At 34.1% G+C, this 25565-nt stretch overlaps 1 protein-coding gene across 1 annotated transcript; it reads right to left on the reverse strand.

The window, feature by feature from the left end:
• Positions 1-781: 781 nt before the first annotated feature.
• On the reverse strand, positions 782-23721 carry LOC146999200 (uncharacterized). The gene is made up of 2 exons (XM_085819294.1): positions 23416-23721; positions 782-1345 (listed from the first exon to the last, which is right to left on the reverse strand). Exons 1-2 carry the CDS (start codon positions 23427-23429, stop codon positions 1054-1056), a joined length of 306 nt encoding a protein of 101 aa, XP_085675420.1. The 5' UTR covers positions 23430-23721; the 3' UTR covers positions 782-1053.
• Positions 23722-25565: the final 1844 nt, after the last annotated feature.

Raw genomic sequence — 25565 nt, forward strand, 5'->3', positions numbered from 1 at the left:
TACGTATACAAACTGTTTTTTATTTTGAGATCCCCGTTTGTCGTTTGAAGGATAATTTAGTATGACTGGTTTCTAAGTCGTTGAAGCTGTTTCAGCACTTTGTATTGCAGCAATCAAGAACCTGTAAGTAAATCTTTAGGGAAAAAAAACTCCTTATTATTATGATATCAGCTAGTTGTACCTTGAATGAAGGAACGGAGTAAGATTAATAAAAGAGCATCAGCAGATGCTGTAACAATATCGAGATTTACGAAAATGGCAGACGGCTCCGCTCATCAAAGGTAGCCGCGCCTTCATGGGAGAAAGAAAAAAACCTCTTAAAAGCTAATTCATGTTGATTAAAAGTATTTTAAAACGTAAGGTAAGAGGGAGGGGAAATAAGTAAATAAACAAGCGGTAAATAGAAGATTTGTCAGTAACGAGAAATACGTAAAAAAAAAAAAAAAAAGTAAATTAAAGAAAAATAGGCCCGCTTTCTAAAAGGTGTTCACGCCTTCATCGGATTAAAAATGGTGTATAAGATATTCCCTTATGAATACAGGTCATCGGAATCTGCAAGGATTGGTAACATACTTCAAGGTAAGTAATGAAGGGAGAAAAATTTAAAAGGAAATTTCATGAAAAGGCAACGAAAAATTTCCGATAGAGAAAATGGTAATTGCGCATCGGTGGTTTTAAGATTCAGTGGTAATCCAAGTTTGTCGAAAGTGTGGTGGTTCAGCAAAACATAATATCATATCAATAAATCAAATTCAATAATCACCAATCAATAAAATATAAATTGATTTAATTAAATATAATCATATCTCAAAATCTCACAACTTCGTCACACATTCTATCGAGCAACTGCATCGAATCTCAGCACATTCTCAATAGCGCTCTCAGCGCCCTCTAGCGTTAGGCGGGTCTTATAATTTCCCCCGCTTAAACTCCCATGGAGTTTACATTTCAATTTCAAGATATTCAAATAAATTTAAAGTCACTAAAATTACACTAAACTAAATATTAAATTGGTAAACTATTAAATATAAAATAAAAGTTTTTCAAGTTCATTCAGTCTTTAAATGGTAGAGGAATAATTTTGTTGATGGCTCGCCGAAGAACACCTGTAGATGTTTTAACTTCAACTACTCTAACCAGACGGTCAGCACCAGGATACACTTGTTGGATCCGACCTAGAGACGATTGCAAAGGATTGGGGTTGGAGTCCTTCAGCAGTACTAGTTGACCAATCTGCATGTTTGGCTGTGAACTGCTCCATTTGGCACGATTCTGTAGTTGATTTAGATACTCGCAATGCCACCTTTTCCAGAATTTGGCTTGAAGTCGTTGAACTAGTTCCCACCTGGAATGAAAAGAAAGAGAATGCGAAGCAGTATGTGGTTCAGGAAAGGATAACATAGCATTTCCTGTTAAAAAATGTCCCGGAGTTATAGGCTGTAAGTCATTCGGATCGGAAGAAAGTGGTGATAATGGACGGGAATTCAGAACTGCTTCTATCTGAGTAACTAAAGTAGTTAACTCTTCAAAATTCATGATAGCTGATTTTGCTACCCTTAACAACATCCGTTTCACTGATTTTATGTTTGCTTCCCACAGTCCGCCAAAGTGAGGAGAAGCTGGTGGGATAAATTTCCATTGAATGCCTTCTTCTGCACTAAATCCTTGAATTGGGTTAGATTTGCAAATATCATTATATGCGTTAAGAATATTTCTCGCACCTTTGAAATTCGTGGCGTTATCACTCCAGATAACGGCTGGTTTGGATCTTCTAGAAATAAATCGTCGTAAACAGGCTAGAATAGCTTCTGTTGTTAACTCAGAAACGACTTCTAAATGCACTGCTTTAGTGCTAAAACAGATAAATAATGCAATATAAGACTTTAAAGTCGCCTTTGACCTTTTCAAATTAGGTTTCGTGATTATAGGTCCTGCGAAATCTAATCCGACCTTCTCGAAAGGTCTAGAAAACTCTGTCCCTAGGTAAATTACCCATCATCTGGCTTACCGTTTGATTCTTCGTTCTAAAGCAAGTGATGCACTTATTTATTACTCTTCTAACTTGATCTTGAAAAGACTGATCAAAAGAAGAAATAGATTAGGCATAAAATTAAGTCCCGTGTATAAACAATCGTTCAAAGATAATTGATATTTTGCATGCGCCGAAGCATCAAACACAACGCGTAATTTACTTGTAGTCTTATCCGTACGTATTACAGCTCGATGAGGTAGATAAAATGTATTTTGGCCTAAATTTACCTCATCAACTGGGACAGGTTCAATAATATTCTCCGAAAGATAATTCTTTAGAACAGTGTTATATTCACAAAATAAGGACGGGTCGTTTTTAAAAGATGATTTCAATCTCAAAAATCTTTTCATTGCTATCTGCTCGTTATTTTCTAATAATGTCTTCATATTTGGTTTCCAGGGCAATTTCACTTTGTATCGCTTATTTTGATATGTAATTCCGGATTCAAATTCACTCATTATTTCTTTCTCAGTGGGTTCTATTTCAGCTACTTCTGCCTCAATACCCAAATTCTCTAAATACCAAAATTCCTTGAGTTGATCGGAAATATTGGATTCGTTTACCACAACACTCATTGCAAACGTTTCATTTAAGTTCGTGTTTCGGCCTTGCAAACACCACCCAAATATATTGTTTCAACTGCAACGAGGGTTTTGCTTAGGCGTGTAATTCGACCAGTGACAATATCATAATAGTAATCTGCACCTATTAGTATTGATATTTCTTTATTGTTAAATTCATAACAATCCGCTAGTTGTACATTTTTTAAACGTCTAAATTGTTTCTCAATATTTTTATCCGGAGTCAGTACATGTGTGCCCGAAATATAGTCTGTCTCCAGTGCTTCAAATTCTATGCATAAATTTGGATCATCTCTATTCTTTAATTTAAGTTTAACTACATTAAATGATTTTGTTTTCTTAGCACCAAATGTGCAAATGGAAAGGCTTTCCTTTCTAATAACTGGAGAGTTAAATCTTTTGGAAATAGCTGATAAAACAAAGGAGCGGTGTGAACCATCGTCCAGGAAAATTCTAACAATTTCCTGCTCGTTTCCATTATCAATTAAGGTTGAACATGTTTGTAACATAGTATTATTCTTTTTTGCCGATGCGATATTCGCTGATACGACATTATCGGTTTCTCCCTTTGGAGAAATAATGTGTGGATAATTTTGATTTCGAAAACAAATTGAAACATGGTGAGGTTTGCTGCAGATGGGATACAAATCCTTTTTCAAACACTCTTTCACTCGATGGTTTGGGGTCAAACAACGAAAACATTGATCTCGCTGCTTCAATATATCTCTCCGTTCATTTGCATAAATGAAGAGCAAGATTCTGATTTATGACCTTTGCTTCAAAATAGACAGATTACATCTTCGACTGCCGCCAGAAATTCATGCGTGTGTGGGGAGGGGAAAGAATTCTCCCTCTTATGCGAAAGTCTTGAAGAGTTATGTCTAACGGAAGTAGAATTTTTATTTTCTCTTGGGAGTAACATAAGTGCACTCGTTGATTCGATGATTTATAATTATTTATTGAAAAGGATCTCTCGCGGCTTCGAATTTCTTTATTAATGAATTACAAAAGAGTTTTTAAGTTAAATTCTTTGTCGCCTTGAATGCGATTAAATTCTAAAACGAATTCTGAAGGAATTAATTTCATTAAAATTGGTAGATTTGCATATGATTCACCTGTAATTCCTAAAGAATCTAAGCTTCTGCTCTGCGTTTCCGCGTTATCATATAAATTTCGTAAACTTATAACATCGTTAGGATTTTTAACCGGAGTTAAATTCAGCAAAACATTCAAATGAGTGTTAATCAAAATGTTTTTTTTTCGAACCTTTCTTTCAATAAATCAAGTGCTTTATCATAATTTTCATCACTTAAAGCAAATCCACTAATACATGCTGCCGCGGTACCACTGAGATAGGATTTCAAATAATTAAATTTATCAACTTTGCTTAATTTAGGATTATGATGAACAGAGCTTCCAAATAAATTGTAAAAATCTAACCAACCAGAATAATTACCATAATATTTACTAATATGTAATTTAGGCAATTTTATATTTTCAGTTTCATTATTAATCAACTGAAAGTTTTGTGAAACTGTATTAACTTGGATAGAATCAGAATTCAATTTCTTTATTTTAGAATGAAGTTTCGATTTCCAAAAAATTATTTTTCTTTTATTTCTTCTGAAGCTTCTTTATCTTCAGATATTGTTTCATCGCTCAAAAGATTTTCAATTTCATCATTTAAAGAATTTAAATCAGTTTCTTTTCCGATTAATTGTTCCAAAAATGCTTCTAACTGATCAACTTGTAAACGCAAAGTATTAATTTTATTTAAAATGTATTTTCCCGATTGGCAACAACAGTTTTTTTCAGAACGATAATAATTTGAACTGTAATGTTTTTTGAGCAGTAATGTTGACGGTAATGTTTCTGAATAAAACAAGTATTTAACAATTAATGTTGACGGAATGTGTTTTTAATAAAGGAACTAATTAATTGCTAACATTTCAGAAGTGGGATAAACTAGAATTATTATCTAGATTTAACAACGTATTGCCTTAACGTACGCTAAGCCTAAACTGAATGTGGAAGCTCGCCAAAACTGAAGGTAGAAAGGTACGTGAATTTATAAACTGTATACGTTATGTCTAAGTATTAAACGGAAAGAACTTAAGTATAATTATTGTATTATTATTTGAAAATTGAAGTCTAAGATGGCTTATTTGGCAAGAGGCAAGAAATGTGACTTAAAAGAACTTGCTTTGGAACTTGATGTAGATGTCCCTTCTGATATTAAAATTGTAGGCTTAAGAGATATGATTTTGAATAGTAAGAATTATAATGAAAACTTTACTAAACAAATGCTAGATAGAATTATAAATGATCGTTTAGACAGGGAAAAGTTAGAAATTTTAGAAAAAGATAAGCAAAGAGCATTTGAAATGGAAGAAAAAGATAAGCAAAGAGCATTTGAAATGGAAGAAAAAGATAAGCAAAGAGTATTTGAAATGGAAATTATAGAAAGAGATAAGCAAAGAACATTTGAACTTGAAAAATTGAAAATAGAAGCGGAAATCAGAAGTAGTAATGTAAATGATTCTGTTCCTTCTAATGTTAGTAGAAGTAATATTTGTGATATCAGTAAATTAATGCATAAGTATGATTTGAATGAAGGTGATATAAGTTTTTATTTAGTTTTATTTGAGAGACAGGCACGACGTATTGGGTTAGAAGAACAAAACAGGGTTTCTCAGCTGTTGGGTCTATTGCCTTATGAAATAACTCAATTAATTGCCCGTGAATCAGAAGAGAAAGCTAACGACTATAAGAACGTTAAACAACTGCTACTGAGAAAATTTAAGTTAAGCCCTGAAAAGTTTCGGCAAAAGTTTGTTGATCATATTAAAACGTTGCGTAATATGTGGAAGGACTTCACGTTTGAATTAAAAATTATTTTGAAGAGTGGCTTGCTGGATTAAATGCAACAGATTTTGACTCTTTAAAACAACTTATTATTACTGATCAATTAAAGAAGAGGGTCCCCGCTGCTATCCGAGACCATTTCATTGATGATTGGTCTAAATTCATTAATCCTGAAGAGTTGGCTGAAAACCTAGATGAATATGTAAATATTCGGGCAGGGATAAAAGTACTTCAAGTAGAAAATAAAACTTTTAGGCATAATTCTAAGCCCAAATCTGGTTATAAATTTTATGAAGGATCCTATAATCAGTATTCAAGACAAAGAAATGTTAACGATTCCATGCAGACAGATGGTAATTTCAAAGTGGGTTTTAAAAACAGTTTTGATAATAAATACAATCTGAGAGATAAGTTTTATAAAACAGACGAAAGGAAAAGGGAATATAATTCTGGCATCCGCAATGAAAAGGGTGAGCCGAAATGCTTCAATTGTGATGATTATGGACATATAGCGACGGATTGTCCTCAACCTAAAAAAGAAATTATTTGCAGGAAATGTAATGAAAAGGGTCATACTTTTAAACAGTGTCTAAGAATCCAGACTTGACAAATGTTAAAAATAATTTATCCGTGGACCAGAATTCAGGTGTTTCCCCAGCTGTTAAAGTATGCTCGCATCAATAATGGAGAAGAAATTACTGCAATCATAGATACGGGTTCTAGTTCGTGTTTATTGAAACAGTCTGCGGCTAAGAGACTGAATCTTATTATAAAACCTGATGTGGAGGATTTGTTTGGCTTTGGGAACCAGAATAAACCAGCCGCTAGAATATTGGGAAAAGTAACTGTTAACTTAGAGATTGATAATGTGGAAGGAAAGGACATTACAGTTCTCATTGTAGGAGATGAAACGCAACCATGCGACTTATTAGTTGGTCGAACATGGATTGATTTACCACATATTGCATACGCCAAGAAAGGTAATACCTCGCACATACGCTATGCTAATGACTGCCCATTTTCACAGTTGCAAAATGATAGCAACACTCCGCGAATTAACCTGAAGGCTTCCCAAGAAACTCTAATCGAAAGTAATACGGTTAATTTCGTGAAAGTTAAAGCTGATGAAATAAATAACGGTTATGTTTTAATAAGTGGATCGGAAGATGAGTTGGGCTTATTATTGGAAGTAATACAGGGAGAAACAGTGATACCAGTCACTAACTACAGCGATCGAAAACTAATTTTGAAAGAGAATCAATGTATCGGTATAGCGGAAGTAGCAGAATTAGTTGAACCAAGTTCAGATCAGAAAACTGAAATTTCAAGTCAAAAGGAAATACTGATAATAAATGAAATTAAGAAGTTTAAGAGACCGATTACTTTAGAAGAAATTAACGTTAATAACAATATTACGCCAGAGAGAAAACAGGAAGTTTTACATTTGATAAATGAGTATCGAGATTGTTTTGCATTAAATATGGAGGAATTAGGGTGTACAAACTTAACAAAAATGGATATTAAAGAAATTGAAGGAAATAAGCCTATTTGCATGAAGTCGTGTAAAACCAATGCCGAAGAGCGTGCTTCTATAAAGAAGATAATAAATGAATGAAAGAAATATGGAATTGTTACTGAAACAAGATCTCCGTAAGCTAGTCCAGTTTTACTCGTAAAGAAAAAAACAGGTGAATTACGATTAGTGATAGATTATAGAATGTTGAATTTGCAAACTGTTAAAGATAAATTTCCACTCCCTAGGATAGATGATCTTCTTGAATGTCTTAGTGAGTGTAAAGTTTTCACTACATTGGGCTTAGCTCATGGATATTTGCAGATTCCTTTAACTGAAGAAGCGAAACTGAAAACAGCTTTCATCACTCCAGATGATACTGGTCAATTTGAACGTATGATCTTTGGGTTAGCTAATGCACCTGCAGAATTTCAGAGACTTATGAATCAAGTTTTAGGTCCATTGTTTAATAAAGAAGTATTGTGCTATTTGGACGACATATTAATTCCGGCTAAATCTTGGGAAGAAATGATGGAAAAACTTAGGAAAGTGTTTGATAGATTGAGAGAAGCAATGCTGACATTGAAACTGACAAAATTCGAATTTGGAAAAGACGAAGTTGAGTATTTGGGATTTCTAATAAAATCAAATGGTATGCGACCTGGGCCAAGAAAAGTACGAGCCATATTAAACTTTCCTAAACCAACCAATGAACATGAAGTTAAACAATTTTTAGGTCTTACAAGTTTCTTTAGAAGGTTTGTACCGAAATACGCAGAGAAAGCTGAGCCGCTAACGAGACTGACGAGGAAGGATGAAACATTTCGTTGGAACAAAGATCAGCAAGAAGCATTCAGTACTTTAAAGGATCATTTAACTAATGAACTAATACTAGCATTATATAATCCGGAAGCAGAGACTGAAGTGCACAGAGACGCGAGCAACAAAGGGCTGGCAGGAATGCTGTTGCAAAAAGGTGAAGATAGAAAGTGGCATTTAGTTTATTGTGTAAGTAAAGGAACAACAGAAACAGAAAAGAATTATCATTCAAGCAAATTAGAATTAATGGCTATAGTTTGGACTTTGACACGACTTCGACAATTTTTAATTGGGATCCGATTTACGGTAATTACAGACTGCCAAGCTTTAGTTCATTTAAACGCGAAGAAAACTTCAAATCCTCAGATAGCAAGGTGGAGTAATCTGATCCAGGAATACAATCTTGAAATAAAGCACAGACAAGGTAAAAAAATGAGTCACATAGATGCATTGAGCCGATCGCCAGTTGATCAGCCAGAAGAAACTTTAGACTCCATAATTGAAAACAACTTGGAAGTTTGTTTAATGCTAACGATAGATGAACAAATTCTTATGATTCAGCATTCAGATCCAGAATTACTCAAATTAATAGACATTTTAAAGAAAAAGATAAATGATAGAACGAATGCAGAGAAATATGTAACTGAAAATTACGTCTTGAAGAATAATCGATTGTTTCGTAAAGTAAAAGATCAGGAAAAGGAGAAATTGTTATATGTCATACCTAAATCGATGAGAAAAGGTATTGTAGTAAAATTTCACGATCTTTTGGGACATTTTTCAGCAGACAGAACTGTTGCCAAAATCAAGGAATCATACTGGTTTAAAGGAATGAAACGATATGTTATGCGTCACATTTCGATGTGTTTCGAATGCCTAGTGGTAAGAAACAAGGAGTACTGCATCCAATTAGACCTGGTAGAAGACCTTTTGCAATTATACATATAGATCATTTAGGACCATTCGTAAAAAGTTCAAGAGGAAATACAGAATTATTTGTAATAATTGATAATTTTACGAGATTTACACGCTTATATCCTATGAAAAGTACTGCAACCAAGTATGTGTTAGTTGCATTGAAAAGTTTTGTAGATGATTTTGGGTTACCAGAAAAAATTATCAGTGATAGAGGAACATGTTTCACAGCGAAGGAATTTCGAAAGTACTGTCAAAATAATGGAATCAGTCATACACTCAATTCAACTCAACATCCAAGTGGTAATGGAATGGTGGAAAGAGCAAATCGAACAATTTTGGCTACGATTAAAACGAGTATGGAAAATCCGAATCAGAGAGACTGGGACAAAAAGATTAAGGAATGCGAAAGAAATCTAAACAATATGATAAATAAGACTACAAATAAAACTCCTTTCGAAATGCTTCACTGTTATTCACCAAAATGTAACGACGAATTGATGAGGATGATTACAGATGAAGACGCAAATGAATGGGAGAATCCAGTAATCTTACAGAATGAAGCTAGAAAGAGAATTGAAGATACGCAGATGAAAATGAAAGCAAATTATGACAAGAAGAAGAGCAATTCTTTAACATTCGAACGAGGAGAAATATTAGTTATGAGAAGAGTACCTAAATCAACTGGAGAATCAACAAAAACACAACAAAAGTATCGAGGACCTTTGGTAGTTACAGAAGTTTTACCTATAGAGAGTGACTCAATTAGAAGAGAAGGTGAAAGGACATTTCTTTAGTACGACAGCTCATGTGAGCCAATTAAAGTCATGGCAGTGTCAAGCTGAATCAGAAGAAGACGATGATGATGGTGATGACATTAGTGTTACTGGGGATAACGATAACAACACGCCGCATATTACTAAAACTAGGACACGGAAAAAGAGTAGAAAACGACGGTGAATCTATATGACAGCTAAAGACTTTCGAACTATAAACATTAATATTGCAGATTTAATTTTTTTAAACATAAGTTCTTAATGTTCCGAGGTCGTAACTAAGTCAGGATGCCCGAATGTAAACGCAACGTATTAATTTTATTTAAAAATGTATTTTCCCGATTGGCAACAACAGTTTTTTTCAGAACGATAATAATTTGAACTGTAATGTTTTTTGAGCAGTAATGTTGACGGTAATGTTTCTGAATAAAGCAAGTATTTAACAATTAATGTTGATGGAATGTGTTTTTAATAAAGGAACTAATTAATTGCTAAGAAACTGTTTTGTTTTCGTTGTTGATAGCAACTTCTATTTTGTTAATTAATTTTGTCAACATCGAACCCACGGAACTGCGTTTCTTCTTCAACTTTGGCAGATTTTCAGCCATATTTAATTTCTATCCAGGTATAATTCAGTTTCAATAATTCAATAAAGTTTCTCTTACCTGGTTCCTTCTTGGCGTAGATGCACTAAATGCGCATCGGTGGTTTTAAGATTCAGTGGTAATCCAAGTTTGTCGAAAGTGTGGTGGTTCAGCAAAACATAATATCATATCAATAAATCAAATTCAATAATCACCAATCAATAAAATATAAATTGATTTAATTAAATATAATCATATCTCAAAATCTCACAACTGCGTCACACATTCCATCGAGCAACTGCATCGAATCCAGGGGGGGGCCAAGAGCGATGCGCAGTGCAGGGAGAAAGTTATGCCACATACGCATGACGTCATGTGGGTGATAGCGTTAGTTCTTGGCGTTTGCTTACTTTCGTTGCATCAACAGTTTCATTTGATTTGTGTTGTTAATTTGCTATTATACCTAGGCGGAAGTGTCAATTTGTGCTATAGCGTTGTGTCAGAATTATACACGTTAATACGTTTTTTGGCAGAAAACACTCTTTACAACCAGATAAAATAACTATTTTTTTAATGAATTTATGTAGTTTTCATACATAACTGTGATGTAATTTTACATTTATTTTTCATTTTACTGCTATTTTACATTTAAATTGAAAAATTTCTCATTTTAAATCATTTTTTATCATAATCTTCATTTTGTGTATGAGACTTACATCGTAGTGAGATATTTAAATTCAGTGTCATGTTTACCAATACTGAGTACCTGAATGATTAGTTAATAAATTCGCGTATCCAACTTCATTCACATGTTTTGGTTACTTTCTTTACATCCCAAACGTAATTCTATGTATTGAAGCAGCGTCTGGGTTAAGCTTTGCGAACTAAGTAAAATGATACATGCCTCACCGTGAGGAAAGAACAATTTCTCGACCACACTATGATGCAAACATCGAATGAGTGAGTGACATATTTCCTTCAGTGTTATTTAACTGATGCATACAGGTATGTGTGATGTAATTTAATTGATATAACTTACACATGCTTGAACCTGAAGGAAAACAAATCTGTGTATAATGCTAGAATACAAATAGCGAAAGAGTAAGTAAGATATTCTGTTCAGTGTTATTTAACTGATGCATATGTTTTAATTTTGATTCCATATAACTTATTTTTAATTATAAGAGAAAAAAAATAATTCAATATTGAAGACATATTTCGAGTATAACAAAGGTATTTTAAGAAACAACCTGATAAAAATACATTAGAAATTAAAAATATTTAATTTGTGTACAGGCTGAATTGAAATTAAGATGTGGTGGTGTATTTAATTATGGCCAAGCACACTAGGGCTATCTGCGTAATAGGTGTGATGCCTTCGTGGAGGACTTTCTCAGGAAACTGGCTCGTATACACGTTACACATGAGGAAAACCACGAAAACACCCATGCAGTCAGCCCGTTCGCGGGATTCGGACCGAACTACCAGTGTTCAGCGAATTTACCGCTCGACCGCTGGTGGGCCGAAACTAAGATGTAGGGCAAGTTTTATATTATTATTATTGTGCGTATATGTGTAAGAAAATGTATTTTAATTGTTCCATTTTTAATGTATGGAAGGAAGAATAGGATGCCAATATCGGAGATTATTTACTATAGCAAATAATCACGTCAGGATAAATGTTATATAGAAATCTTGGGAATGTAAGGGATTATAAGAGTACTTTTAGATTATACTGAAAATATACGCACTTCTGCTAAAATCTGAAGTGAATCAGTATGAAGTGACTTTTCACTTTAAAAAGAATGTGATAAATATACTATTTAAAATTATAATGACAGATATTAAGAAATTTGTAGAATTTTATGGTATTTAAATATGAATTTGTTAAGTCAAATCTTTTTATACATATTTTTGCTTGAGATATGTAATTTAAACTGAAAATCATGATCATATATTTCTCATGGAATGTCAAAGTTCATTTGTATTAAAAAAAAGTGCATGAGCAATGAAATAAATAGAATAATACTTTTTGATTATGTTTTTACCATGGTCTTAGCAGTTATGCCATCATGTGTTCTGTTCAACAAGATTTATTTAGTGCAAACAATACTACGAAAAAATATTGAAAAATACCTTGTTTTACAATATTTATTTCCCTTAATTAACTTAAATATCGTTTTTCATTTTCTAATGCTTTCCTTTACGAAAAGAATTTAATGTTTACAATTATTTTCAGCATTCGTACGAATTCTGTGCATAAAATAAATATTTTCTTTAACAAATTACTTAATCGGAAAGTATATACCCGGTATTTCCGGTGTTTCTACCAGATATAAGATGATCATTTTGCTTTAGTTTACATTTTTCCATTACCAAAATCATGTAGCAGACGCGTCGGCCGATGCGTATTGTCTCTCGGGTGACGTCACTACCAGCAACCAATGGCACGCTTTTTCCGTTCATTAATTCATTCATTCATTACAAATTATGCCGAAATATTGCATTTGATGCAACGTGTCCGGCTCATGACCGTTCCTGGCTTAACCTTAGTATATTAAAGAACCTTGCATCGAATCTCAGCACACTCTCAATAGCGATCTCAGTGCCCTCTACCATTAGGCGGGTCTTACCAGTAATAATGAGTGGGCGTAAGTGGTGGGAGGGCGTACGTAGGATAGCTTGTACTTGTGACATGATGATGCAGACGGTGTGAACATCGCTGCTTTTACCCATAGTTTTGGAAGATTGCCCTGAGACGCTGGCAAATATAAAAATAATAAAAATTTAGAGAAATACAAGCGGTAAACTCTTCGCCGATACGGCGTAATCAAAAGTGTTGACATTGGCGGTTCGAACAGGCGACCCAAGATGGCGGAAAGGCGTGGCTATGTGGAATTGGAATTTGTAGAAAAAGAAGGTGCATAAATTGAGAATAATACTTGAACGAAAAAAGGAAAAAGAAAAGAAAAATGTGTTTACGTCCTCGCAAAGCACGTCGTCAACAGTCGATATTTATCAGAAGGAAAAGGCAAGATGAGTTTTGCCTAAGATGAAGGACACGAGGTATTAAAATATTATGCTTGAATATAACACAGTACAAAACACCTGTATATAAAATAATGCTAACAACTGAAAATTAAATGAATATTAATGTTTTAGTAAACTGTCGTTTGTATGTAGAAGAACAGTTGTATTGACTAAATGCAATATACAAATTAAGATAAGATAATACAAATTAATAAATATTTACTTACCGTGCCTTGACTAAAATGTTAAAAGTTTTCAGAACTGCGTAATAATTCGGTAGAATAAAAAGCATCCTCAAAAGAGAAAATAAATAGCAATAACAATAAACAAAAATAATAGTAAGAATAAAAAAAAACCGAGGCGTGATTTATACACCTTTTGTACCTACATATTTATATAATTAGCTTGCTTAGGTCATTTATTAGTTGTTATTTAAAGCTCAAAATTCCTAAAAGCAATTCTGCAAACTTTAGGTATTAAATGTAAAATTTTAATAAATAAATAGAGAAATTCAGAGGAAGAATGAGCAGCAGACAAAAATTAAATTAAATTTTTGCCTTTTTCTCTTAGAAGTGTGCGTAAATGAAATATTAATTAAGAATGTTTATGTCTATGTCATAACACAATTAAGAGGCAATCGGCCTAGTGCGGCCTTTAACAATATATTATAAGTAGGGTGTCTTTAATGATGAGTTGAATCCAGTAAGATGGAACGTACTTTTTGCACCCAGTGCAGAGTCTCTAGAAGAGAAGTAAACGTGGCTCCACAATGTGAGGATCTGCAACTTGAGAATTTCTGCCGCTCGGCTATGCTTGTCTTGAGAGAAGCTGCGAATTAATCTTCATCTGCAAAGTTCAGAATCATCTCAATGGCTTGGAAAGCTAGGCAAAGTTTCTGCATATTTGATTTAGCTGATTTAATTCTCTGAACTATTGTATTAATTAAGAATCGAAATCGAAATCGAGTCAATGGCTAGGCGGAAATTAGTAGCCAACCGCTACTTTAACCGTCTCTGTTGGTAAATTGCCCTAAGGCGTTGGTACTTAAGTTTTAAATTAAGGCGATTTACGCCGCGCCAACTAGGCGAAACTTGTCAAATTTTGTGAAATGTAGGTGGAGTGGAGGGAGATGATTGGCAGGAGCCTGTCACGTGGGTGGTCACCCACCCAAGTTCAGACTCCGAGCAAAGCAGCTTACGCATGCAATGAGAAATATTGGATATATTAATAATTATCACGTTTTGAAACAGGTTATCCAGATTGGAATAATTAAACTAATATCGCGATCTAAATGAAGACAAATGGCACAACTAAGTGCAACAGATTAGCTAAACAAAATATTCAAATTCATCCTTGCTGTAAAACACAGATTGGACCGTGGGGGTCACCCTCCCGTGAACTGTCCACAGCCAATGCATCTTGAAATCACAATTCAGTGAAGTCTTGGTCTGAGAAATTAAACACTTAAGTTCTTGTACAACACTGAGGCACATGTGTTACTGAAACTATACACTATGTACATATAGGAACGGCGGTATTTGAGCGAAGTGGCAAATGGTGAAAAACATTTTACACTAGCAATAAAAAATCAGAGCTTTGAAGATCCAGGTACACGGATCATGTCCATAAGTCTACAATATTACAAAGTCTCTGATATAACAATAAGAAGATTACGAAAATGACAAATATAAGATCAGTGCTTTGAAGATCCAGGTACACGTATCATGTCCATAAGTCTATAAAGTTTCAAAGACACTGGTAAAATGACACAATGAAGATAAAATAAAGATAATAGTACTATGTACAATATATACACATTTCACCATTTGAAGATGCCTCTTGGGCGCTTTGCCGCAATTTCTATAGTAGGATCATAATTTATCAGATTACGGATATGTTCGTATTGAGAAAGTTCTATTTTAGCATAGAAATTGTGGCTCGTGGTGAGAATTTGATCAGCTATGGGTCTGATTTAGTTCTTTATGTATCTGCAGGTTACGTACGAACCATGAGAAGTCAACAATTTGTCTGAGTATTCTGTTCTGAAAGACCTGTAGTTTGTGTCTGTAAGTCTTGTACACAGTGGCCTAGATAGGCACTGCATAAATCAGGGTGGGTCTTATTAAGCTGGTATAGATCTTCTTGAGACTGATGTTTAATTTAGCATTTCTTCTTATTAAATGATAAAGAGACATTTTAGCAGCGATGGCTTTGCGCAAGGCATACTCCGTGTGTTCTTTGAATAACAGCTGTGAGTCGAAGACCACTCCTAGATACTTGGTATTTGAAACAATTGCTAGGGCTTGATCATTAATTTTTATATTTACATTCACAGGAGTGAACTTCTGATGACGTCTGAAAAATAGAATATGGCTCTTTGACAGATTTACTTTTAATTTCCATGAATCATAATAGTGTGCTATGATATTTACTGAGCTTTTAAGTTTATCTACAGCGAGCTGCGGTTTTAGCGACTTAGTTAAAATTGCTGTGTCGTCGGCATATTTCACTACTTTTGCATTCAAAGGAACCGGCATATCATTCGTGTAGATATTAAACAGAAGCGGTCCCAGAACGCTTCCTTGAGCCACTCCGCTTTTAATTATTTTTCTTGAAGAGAGAGAGTCATTAATTTTTACCTGAAAGGTCCTGCTTTTAAGATAGCTTTTCATGAGCTTAATAAAACTGATGGGCAGATGAACAAGGTGCAGCTTGTAGAGGAGACCCTTATGCCACACCTTGTCAAATGCATTTTCTAGATCTAGAAAGCAGCTGGCGATTGTGTTCTTTTTTGCGAAGGAGTCTGCAATAAATTCTGTAACGTTCAGTAGTTGGTGCACGGTACTATGACCGGCTCTAAAACCAAACTGCTCTTTACATATAATTTTCTTATCCTCTAGATGTTGAGTTAATCTCCTTTGGAGCACACGCTCAAATACCTTCCCCAAACTGGGGAGAAGGCTGATTGGACGGTAGGAGTTCCTTTGGGTTTTCCCCGGCTTGACAAACGTAATTATCTGCGCGTGCTGCCACTGTTGAGGAAAGTAATTGAGCCTCATACAAGCATTGACTATGTTTGTAATGAGGACTATGTAGGTTCTTGGGAGAGCTTTGAGAACCGTATTGGTGATGCTATAGTAGCCGGGAGCTTTCCTGGACTTTAAGTTGCTAATTATATTACTTATTTCTGCTGGAGAAGTTGGGTTGAAGTGATTATTACAATTTCTGTCAGCTAGGTGGTTAATGAAATTATCGACTTCTTCATCTGTCTCATCATTATTAGAGACATGATTGGTGAAAGTCTTCTAGATGCTGCGCAAGGGCTTCAGCCATGTCATGTTCAGAATAAGCAATTCCACTACTGGTGTGGAGAGGACCAATATTTCTGTTATTAGTATTCCTTAAGGAATTTCCAATACGCCAGACTGTATTCGGAGAGAAATCCATGGAGTCTAAGAAATCGTCCCAGCAATTTGATCTATACTGTAGGAGGAGGGTCTTGATGTTCCTAATTTTTTGGTTCAGATTTCTTTTAACAGTGGGATGATGTTCCTAATTTTTTAATTCCTAATTTAAAGATTTCTTTATAACAGTGAGATCGCCTGTTCTTCGCCAGATTTTTGCTATGCGGTTTTTGTCTTTTATATTCTCAATGATGTGGTCGGGGAGCTTGTCTTTCTTATAATCTTTGAATTTGGTGGAATCATCAAGGGCTTTCTTAATTTTACTATTGATCTTAGTGATATTGTACTCAATGTCTACAATATCGGCAAGAGCCGGGCGTGCAGGTAATTGTTCCAGAGAATTATTGAATTTCTGCCAGTTTATAATTTTCTTTAAAGGCAAGGTCTTCTCAAAGCCATGGTAAGTAAATTTAACAGGGAGATGGTCAGAGGTTAATTGATTAATCACCTGTAGGAAAGGGATTTGCTGGATATTTTTTGTAATAACAATGTCGAGAACATCCGAGCTGCCTGTATGATGATACCTGGTAGGTTCCGTTGGTCCGAAAATTCTAAGGTCATTCGTAAGAGCATAGCTATAAAGTTTGTTGCCATTTGTGTTATTTCATTGAGAATTCCAGCTATGATGTTTAGAATTCAGGTCCCCTGCTATAATAACAGGGTGAGTGATATTGTTAAAAATTGGCAAGTCATTGTTGATGAGAATGTTTCTGGGGGGATTATAAGCCGAGATGATGACAATCGGCTCATTTGTGAGCGAATGCACGACGATCGCAGTGGTTTCAATGCTACTGCTATTGGGAATATTAAACTCGTTGGCGTGCAGATGCCTTTTAATTAATATCATAGTACCGCCGCCCCTGTTATGGTCTCTGTCCGTCCTGAATGCATTGTAACCATTGATCTTGAATTTATCATTAGGTCTGAGCCAAGTTTCATTCACTAGAAACACATCAATATTATGGTGATTAAGGAAGTTTGCAACTTCAACGTTCTTGTGGCGAATACCGTTGGCGTTAAAAAATGCGAGGTTTAAACTGCTGGGGGCAGTGAGGTGAGTTCTTGAATTACTGTTAATATGGTTAAAATTCATAATTGATGCTTGATAAAAGTTCAAAGGCTTCCCAGCCGACTTGGATTTTTTCCAATATTGATTTAGATTTTAAGAACCGCTTGAAAAGAATTTTTCCTTGCAGGAATAATTTCTTCAGCCAAATTATGAAATCGGAAACGGAGCCTAAGTTCTCACTTTCGACAGCTGCGTTCTGATTGGTGAATGAAGCATTCTGCTCATTAACATTTTCACTGCTATTTTCGGTTATGTTTCTTCTTGGAAGAGGTGGGAAATTTTCTAAGTTGATATCAGGGGGACTATTTTTTGAAGTTTTTCTCGCTACTTTTTGGAATTCTTTTTCTGCAATTTTTCTTTTCAAGTTATCCGGATGCATTTCGCAACCACGGTACGAACTAATGTGGGGGCCCCGCAGAGACAACATTTGCCGGGTAAGTTTCTGTCTTTTGTGCATGTAGTAGTAATATGGTTTTGCCCGCATTTTAAACACCTGGGCTTGTGCTTACAGTGAGCACGACTGTGGCCATACCTCTGACAGTGGTGACACTGTTTGTGTGTTGGAGTGGGTCTGAAGGGAGTAATTTTAACAGCCAAATCTAGAATATGCGTTATGTTGTATATTTTCTTGCCTTCTATGCTGCGTTTGACTTCAACCATGAAAGTGGGTAGTTTGACAATTTCATTGTCTATTTTCTTGGTAACTTGTCTTACTGTTTTAACCGGGATGTTATTATCTATTAGTTCTTCCATAATGTCCTCGGGTTTTGTGTGAACAGATAATTTTTTGATTACAACTCTTATCGGTTTATCCTGAGGGAGAGGAAAGGTATGGTAAGGAATTTCCTTTTCGTCTAGGTATCTCGTGACTTCACGATACTCAGTGTCCGATTTAACTTTAATGTGGATATCACCACTTTTCTGTACACATTCCATGGATATGGTAAATTGCTTAATATTATCTCTGAGGGCTTTCCAGTCCGAGACATCTGAAATGATAATCGGTGGAATTCTGTTAGCCGTTTTGTTGGGCGTAATGAAATCACCTTCATTATTACTACTGTCTTCTTGTGAGTTTAGCGAACTAACATTTGTAGTGTCCATTTTATCATCTATTTTTAGTGAAGCGTATTTATTTTTAGTTGACGTCATTGAACCGTTGCTGCTTTCACTAAGGGTGCGTTTGTGGTATTTTTTGGGTGTAATCCATTTTTCATTATAATTATTTATTTTGCTTATTTCCTGAATAACATTTGAAACTGGTTTGGGTTGCTTTGTATTTTGATTAGATGTCGAATTATTGCTAGTATTAACTAACGGGATGCTACCGCAGATATTTTGCACTGAATCTCCTGCAGCTTGTTTAATCGCTACACATTTCTCAAGCTCTACATAGGTTTTTTGAAGCCATTGCTCCATTTCTGGGGTGATTTTCCGTAAGCCATTTCTAAGCGTGTTAAACGCTAAGTTAAACTCAGACATAATTTGCCTACAATCCTCAATCGTGCCATGTTTAAGAATATTCTCAACAATATCGCGCTTATTAAGGATTGCTAAATCATTTATCTCATCCATATTTACCAAGTCAAGCTATCCTATCGATGTACAAGACAATGTCCATAATGAAAGCGTAGAAATCAAAAATATACTCACATACTTGTCCAAATGAGCTACTCCAAGTACACCTCTCGAAAGAGACCAACGAAAAACACTTACTATTTATAAATAAATTTTCTTCACTTCCTAAATTTTAGAATCCCACTCGTAGAGGAAAATAATAATACGAACTCAAACAACTTTCGTTCATCGAATTGAGACCACCTAATTGAGAATAATGTGCACTGCCTTTTTATAGGCGAAGCCTAGCTCGGAGATGGACATTTGAGCTAAAAGCGCCATCTGCGGGCAGAAACAATAACTAAACACTATAATAATTATAACTTAAGCAAGCCAGGCTCTTGCTGTAAAATCAAAGACTGGTGATCTTCACCTAAAGGCAGTGGTATCAAACACCAATTTTTTTTTTCGGCAGAAAGAAAGAGGAAGAGATTGAAGAAGTATCATTTACCAATTTACACAGGAAAAAAGGGGAAAAAATTAAAGAAGGCCCCGCCTCCTAATAAGAAGCCACTCCTTCATTGATTTAGAGTGCGGTACCGGAGACGGAAGACGATTTTGCCTCATGATCTTTGACTGGTCATCGTCACCTGCGGAGAATCATATTAAGAGGTAATTTACGAGGAAAAATATAAAGGATAAGAAAGATTTTGTAGAAAAAATTAAAAATTCCGACGGGGCAGGTATTTTGTAAAAGTGGGCTCAAGTAAAGGGAAGGGGAAAAGGCGTTGCAAGTCTTACTGTAAGAAAGCTACTAAAATGAAAATGAGGAAAATTTACTAAATAAGGGAAAGCTGCGTAAAGAAGTTACTAAATTTAAGAAAGAAATTGTAGAAAAGCATCCTAAAAATTCCGACTGAGGTTGTTTTAATAAGTGGGCGTATATAGTGGGAGGGTATAAGACGTTATAAGACTAAACAGTAGAAAAGTTACCAAGTGTCGATACGCAGTTAGCCTTTTGTAGGCATGGACCTTATAAGAAATAGACTAACCCAATTGCGTTTTCTCCCTTGTCTGGGGCGTTCCCGGTTGTCACCTTGATCACATCCGGAGGAGTAGGGACGACTTCCAGAAATTAGCAATAGTTGGCTATTGCAGCGCGTACAATTGTCACGAATAAGCTGGTGGTAGTGCCTCATTTCACACGTAAGAATTTTTAAATATTTTTATTTTTGACACTGAGATTGCTTTTTAAATACTTAGCATGTTCTTCAAGCATAATTAACGTTCTAAATGATTATAAAGCTGTTGCATGCTTTCAGACTTGTATAGATTTTTAGCCTTTCCTATGATGTAAGTGAATTTTTAACTTCTTTTAGAAAATAATATTTTAAATCTGAACTAACAGAAAAATTCAACCAAGTAATTTTCTCTTACAATTACTAAAACTATAACTAATACTAAACTATAACTAAATACTAAAATGCCTAAAAATGAATTTTTGAAAGTTTTTCTTTAAAATTTACATTTTTTGCTGCTTTTTTAAGTTATAGGTAAATTTTAATTCCTAGCATTATAACTAATCAAAAATAATAATATTTAAGAACGAAAAGTATACATCTTATATAGCTGGTTTTGTTGTTAAAAGCTTAGCTTATAAAGTAAAATGTAATATCTGTTTCTCAGCTTTAGTTTCAACAGAACCATATGATGGTTTGCTAGGTTTCAAATATTATAAATCTGTATGTAAAGGTTTGACTTCTCCTTCCAGTGACGTCCGAATGATCTGCAAAAATGCAGAAATAATTTTTAGGCAGACTGAAAAGGAGTTTAAATTGAATAAAAAAAAATTATAAATTTCATGACTCTAAAAGTCTTAAAAAGCGTAGGAACACATATATTTCCTTCTCTTCAAGACCATATTTATGATGATGAGCCAGATAAAAACCACCTGATTAAATTAATTAAAGCAGTGATATTTCAATATTTAAAAATCAGAATGCATCATGCAGTTGCATGTTACAATGAATCTAAACAGAGAGAAAATATTCGAAGCAAATTTACTAAATTAATTTTATTTAAGCATCAATAAACCATATTATCTGTTTCTCTTCCTCTCTCTCTCTAAATATATTTATATAGGTGTGTGTATTTACATTAATAGATAAATAGATATAATCTTGTTTTCAAAAATATTTGAAATAAAAAGTGAAGTAAGCGAATTTTTCAATGCAACAAATATCCTAAATTGTTTACTTTCATACATATGTATTTATGGATGTATAGTCATTCTGCTTAAAGTATAAAAAACAGGTATATAAAATTACAAGGTTACTTTATGCGCATTAATAAAAATTTAAGATTGGACATATAATATCTTGTATTTTATAGTAATTATTTTTTTAAATTTATTTCTAGTTCCGCATAAGATTTTTTTATTTACTGCGAATTTTTTTTAAATTTTTCATTACACTCAGAAAAGTTTATGCTTCGAATTTTATGAGTTATTAATATTGTCATAAATGATCATCTTTTAATACCATAATAATTTTGAAAACAGAAAAAATAAATAAAACAATCCTTGGTTTCTATAAACATTTGAAATGATAAATATTTGCTACTACTGCCTGAAAATGTTCATAAAATTTTAAAAAAATTACCAAATCTTGTTTAATTTTACCTTATTTGTTTCATAGCATCATGTACTATCAATCTTACTTAATTTTACTTTATTTGTAGGCGAAAGTAAATTCATAAATTTTTTGTTTATAGTTTTTACCGTTTTATCAAAGTAATGATGTTTAGACAAGAATTACGCTTATGCTCAAAATGCAGTAAAAAAAATACTCAAAATGCACTAAAAAGTGGTTTCATGAGATATATAAAATCTTATTAGCAAAAACTGTGATTTTTATTATCTCATCATTTATAAAACGTATCACATTTAATAATTAAAAAGAGTTATGTGATACAAACGCCATATGTTTCAATGTTACGATAAACTAAATCGTCTCTACTCTCTCTTCCCGACATGTGTGTGACGCACGCCCCGCCCACTGGGTTAGTCTATTTCTTATAAGGTCCATGTCTGTAGGTGACACAAGGTTTCCAAATATGATGTTTGACCGAGTACAAAACATCTGCACGTAAATGAATGCTAACAACTGAAGAATAAGGGAAAACTATTGTTATAGCTATCCGTAGTGTGAAATGAGAACAGTTTAATTGTCTAAATACAATGTACACATACAAAAATTATAAAATAAAAAATTAATTGTTACCGTGTCTTAATTAAAATGTTAAAATTCTCATAACAGCTTAGTGATCCTGAAGAATAAATACCATGCTCAGAAGAGAAAATAAAAATAGTGATGGAATAAATTAATAATTATAATTTGGAGTAAGAAATATACACTTTTGTAATTTCATATTTAATTACTTAGCATATTTATGTAAAATGGTTGCTATTTAAAATGAACAAATACAATCAGCAACTCTAGAAATTATAATTTGTAAATATGAAATGATTTTAAAAATAAGTAAGGAACTGAGAGGAAGAATGAACCGTAGAAGGTAATCTATTTAGATTTTTGCCCAATTCTTTTGAGAGGAGGCGTAAGTGTAATGACATATATTAGAGTGCTTTGAGAGCGTAGCTCTTTTAGGCGGGGCTGATGATACCCAGCTGGGAGATGGACGTCTGAATAAAATGCGCCATCTATCGGCAGGAAGAATAACTAAAAGCTAGTTTATTAATATAATTGGTGGGACAGGTATGCAAGGAATAGAAGCTAGAGAGAAAATTTAGAATTACTCTCAGTAGTGTTTATGAATACCAAACATCATTAATAGTTATCTTAGTAAATTACCACTAATATTTACAATTTATCACAATCACTTTTAAAAAACCCAATAATAACAATGTTAATAACAATAATACAATTTAATAATGATAATAGTTAGCGGATACGTCAGAGGAGGGAAATAATACATACCAAAACCATAACCAATATTATTTTTATTATCATTGTTTTTCCTTTTTCAGAAAGTGAGTAATCCATATAATGAAGACATTGGAGGGGGGGAGAAAAAAGTACTGAGTCAGCGATAGACATAACATGGATAAGATCGACTTTAATAATAGTAATAACAGTAAAAAAAATGAAAATAATAATAAAAGGGGGGAGATATTATGAGAAAATTTTCTTACCTTGTTGTTGTCATATGAGGTGATTATAATTTCGAATAAAGTAATCCTAGCAGCAATCACCTGATGAATATGTCGTCTACAACTCAAGAACTCTAAGGAAGTGAATCTTGAAATAAACTTTAAAAAAAAAAAAAGGAAAAGGGAAAGAAAACCAGCACCTGATGCGAAAAATTAGGGCGGGGATTGTATTGTTGTATCTATCGACCAACGCCCATATTTCCTCTTGCCACACAAGAAATTCCTCTCTTCTAGTGTAAGGCATTGAGAGGGGCCTGGAAAGGGAGCTGATGAATGATGCGTTACTAATAAGCAGGACCCGTTGCTTGGGTGTGGCATATGAAGATATCCACACAAATAAAAGGATAAAATGATTTAAAAAAGCCGAAAAACTGAAAAAAAAAAGTTCTACAAATACTGGTCAGGGTGGGATAACAACCACTAATTTAGTGGAGCAATTAATTTGCTTTGAAAGAAATACAACTTACTCGCCCTAGGTGACCATCCGGGAAGCGTAATGGCAGACCGCACATTGAGTTGAACAGTGTTAAGAGAATTTAGCGTACTGCGCATGCCTGATGGTGTACCTTTGGCGCGGGGAGAAATATTGGCGACTAAGCAACCCTACGTTAGCTTATTCGTGATCTCGATGGCTGTCGAGTGTGTTCGAGTGATGTTTAAAATTGCAATGTTGTGTAACTTTGCTTATTTGTTATTTTAACGTCCATACCGATTGCACTTGCTTATTTTTCTAATATATCTTTCATTTTAATTTGTCAATAACAGTGCATTTAATATTTGTTAACATACGTTCGTAATAATTCGTTATTTAAATGTAATTTGTTTACATGTTATAATTCAGTAATTGTAAACTGGAGTATCTCGCTTAGTTTGTTAGCGTATATTCGAGTTTTTATTTTCTCATTTCAAAGAATTTAATTACTAGCATTAAAGAGTTGTAAAATTTCTTCAGTGTTATTTGCAAGCACTTGTTATATTCCTCAGTGTTTCTTTATGTATGTACGAATGGAACGTATGGTAAATCTCGAATTGTTTTTATTGCTTAAAAGTATAATGAATAAATTTTCAACTAATATATCCTAAATTTCAGTCTTTTTCTGAACGAAAATTTGTACAGTTCCAAAGGAATGTGCAGAATTTCATAAGTATTATATTTTACATTTTGAATGCAAATACTGCTTCACATTATTTCGCGATAATTACAGCTTTCTAGTTGTTTGAGCAGTACAGCAAAAAATAGTATTTTAACACAGTAATTAATTTACATTTACATTATACTCTACGAAGATTTAAACGCCAGATTTGTTTACAATCAGATGGCGGTACATCTACCCTATACCGTATTTATCTTCTTTTCAAATCGCGCCAACATAATAATTACGCCAAATTGTTTTCTGGGCATGCGCAGTATGCGACATTCGTTTAACACTGTTCAACTCAATGTGCGGTCTGCCATTACGCACCCGGGCACCGTGTGCAGTTGACATATATTCTTTTTCTGCAAAGACACGGACTTTCTCAAAGACAGGACTTTGATCTTCTTGCCGTTGGACTTTGCCCATTGTTTAATACCTGAATTAATTTAATTATAACTTCAAAATCATTCTTCTTCATCATCATTATCATCAATATTGCCGGGATATTGCTGTTTTGACGCAATGTTTCCGGCTCTTGAAACATTGGCCCGGAGGGCACATGACGGTAGGTGGCAATGACAAGTGAAAGGAGGCTTGGTAGTGAGAAGAGCGGGTGACTGCAAGACGTCACAAGTGTAAAGAAACATGCAGACGAAGCCTAAGACCAGGAGAGGCGATGGCAGGGTGAAAATCTGACTTGTTCAGTTGTTTGTGATAAGTGTGTGGCATAATAAAAGTTACACAAATTACATTACAATTTATTAGATTAAAACAAATACATGAAATTATACATCGAAAATGAATACACAAAATTATATACAACTAAATAAGGTTTATATACATATTTACAGCGACGTTGCACTCGTGATAAAGTTACGTAGGCAAGTTCGAGTCTCGGGTGAGGAAGGAAGCGAGTGGTCTGATGCGTAAGTCCTCTGCAAAGATCTGATAGTCAAACACTTTGAAATGTTGCATATGAGACCATTTTCTCGCCTT

This window comes from Stegodyphus dumicola, chromosome 1 (genome assembly GCF_044657685.1).
Source record: "Stegodyphus dumicola isolate Sdum_Otavi_A_Nest chromosome 1, ASM4465768v1".
In the NCBI taxonomy this organism is placed as follows: Eukaryota; Metazoa; Arthropoda; class Arachnida; order Araneae; family Eresidae; genus Stegodyphus; species Stegodyphus dumicola.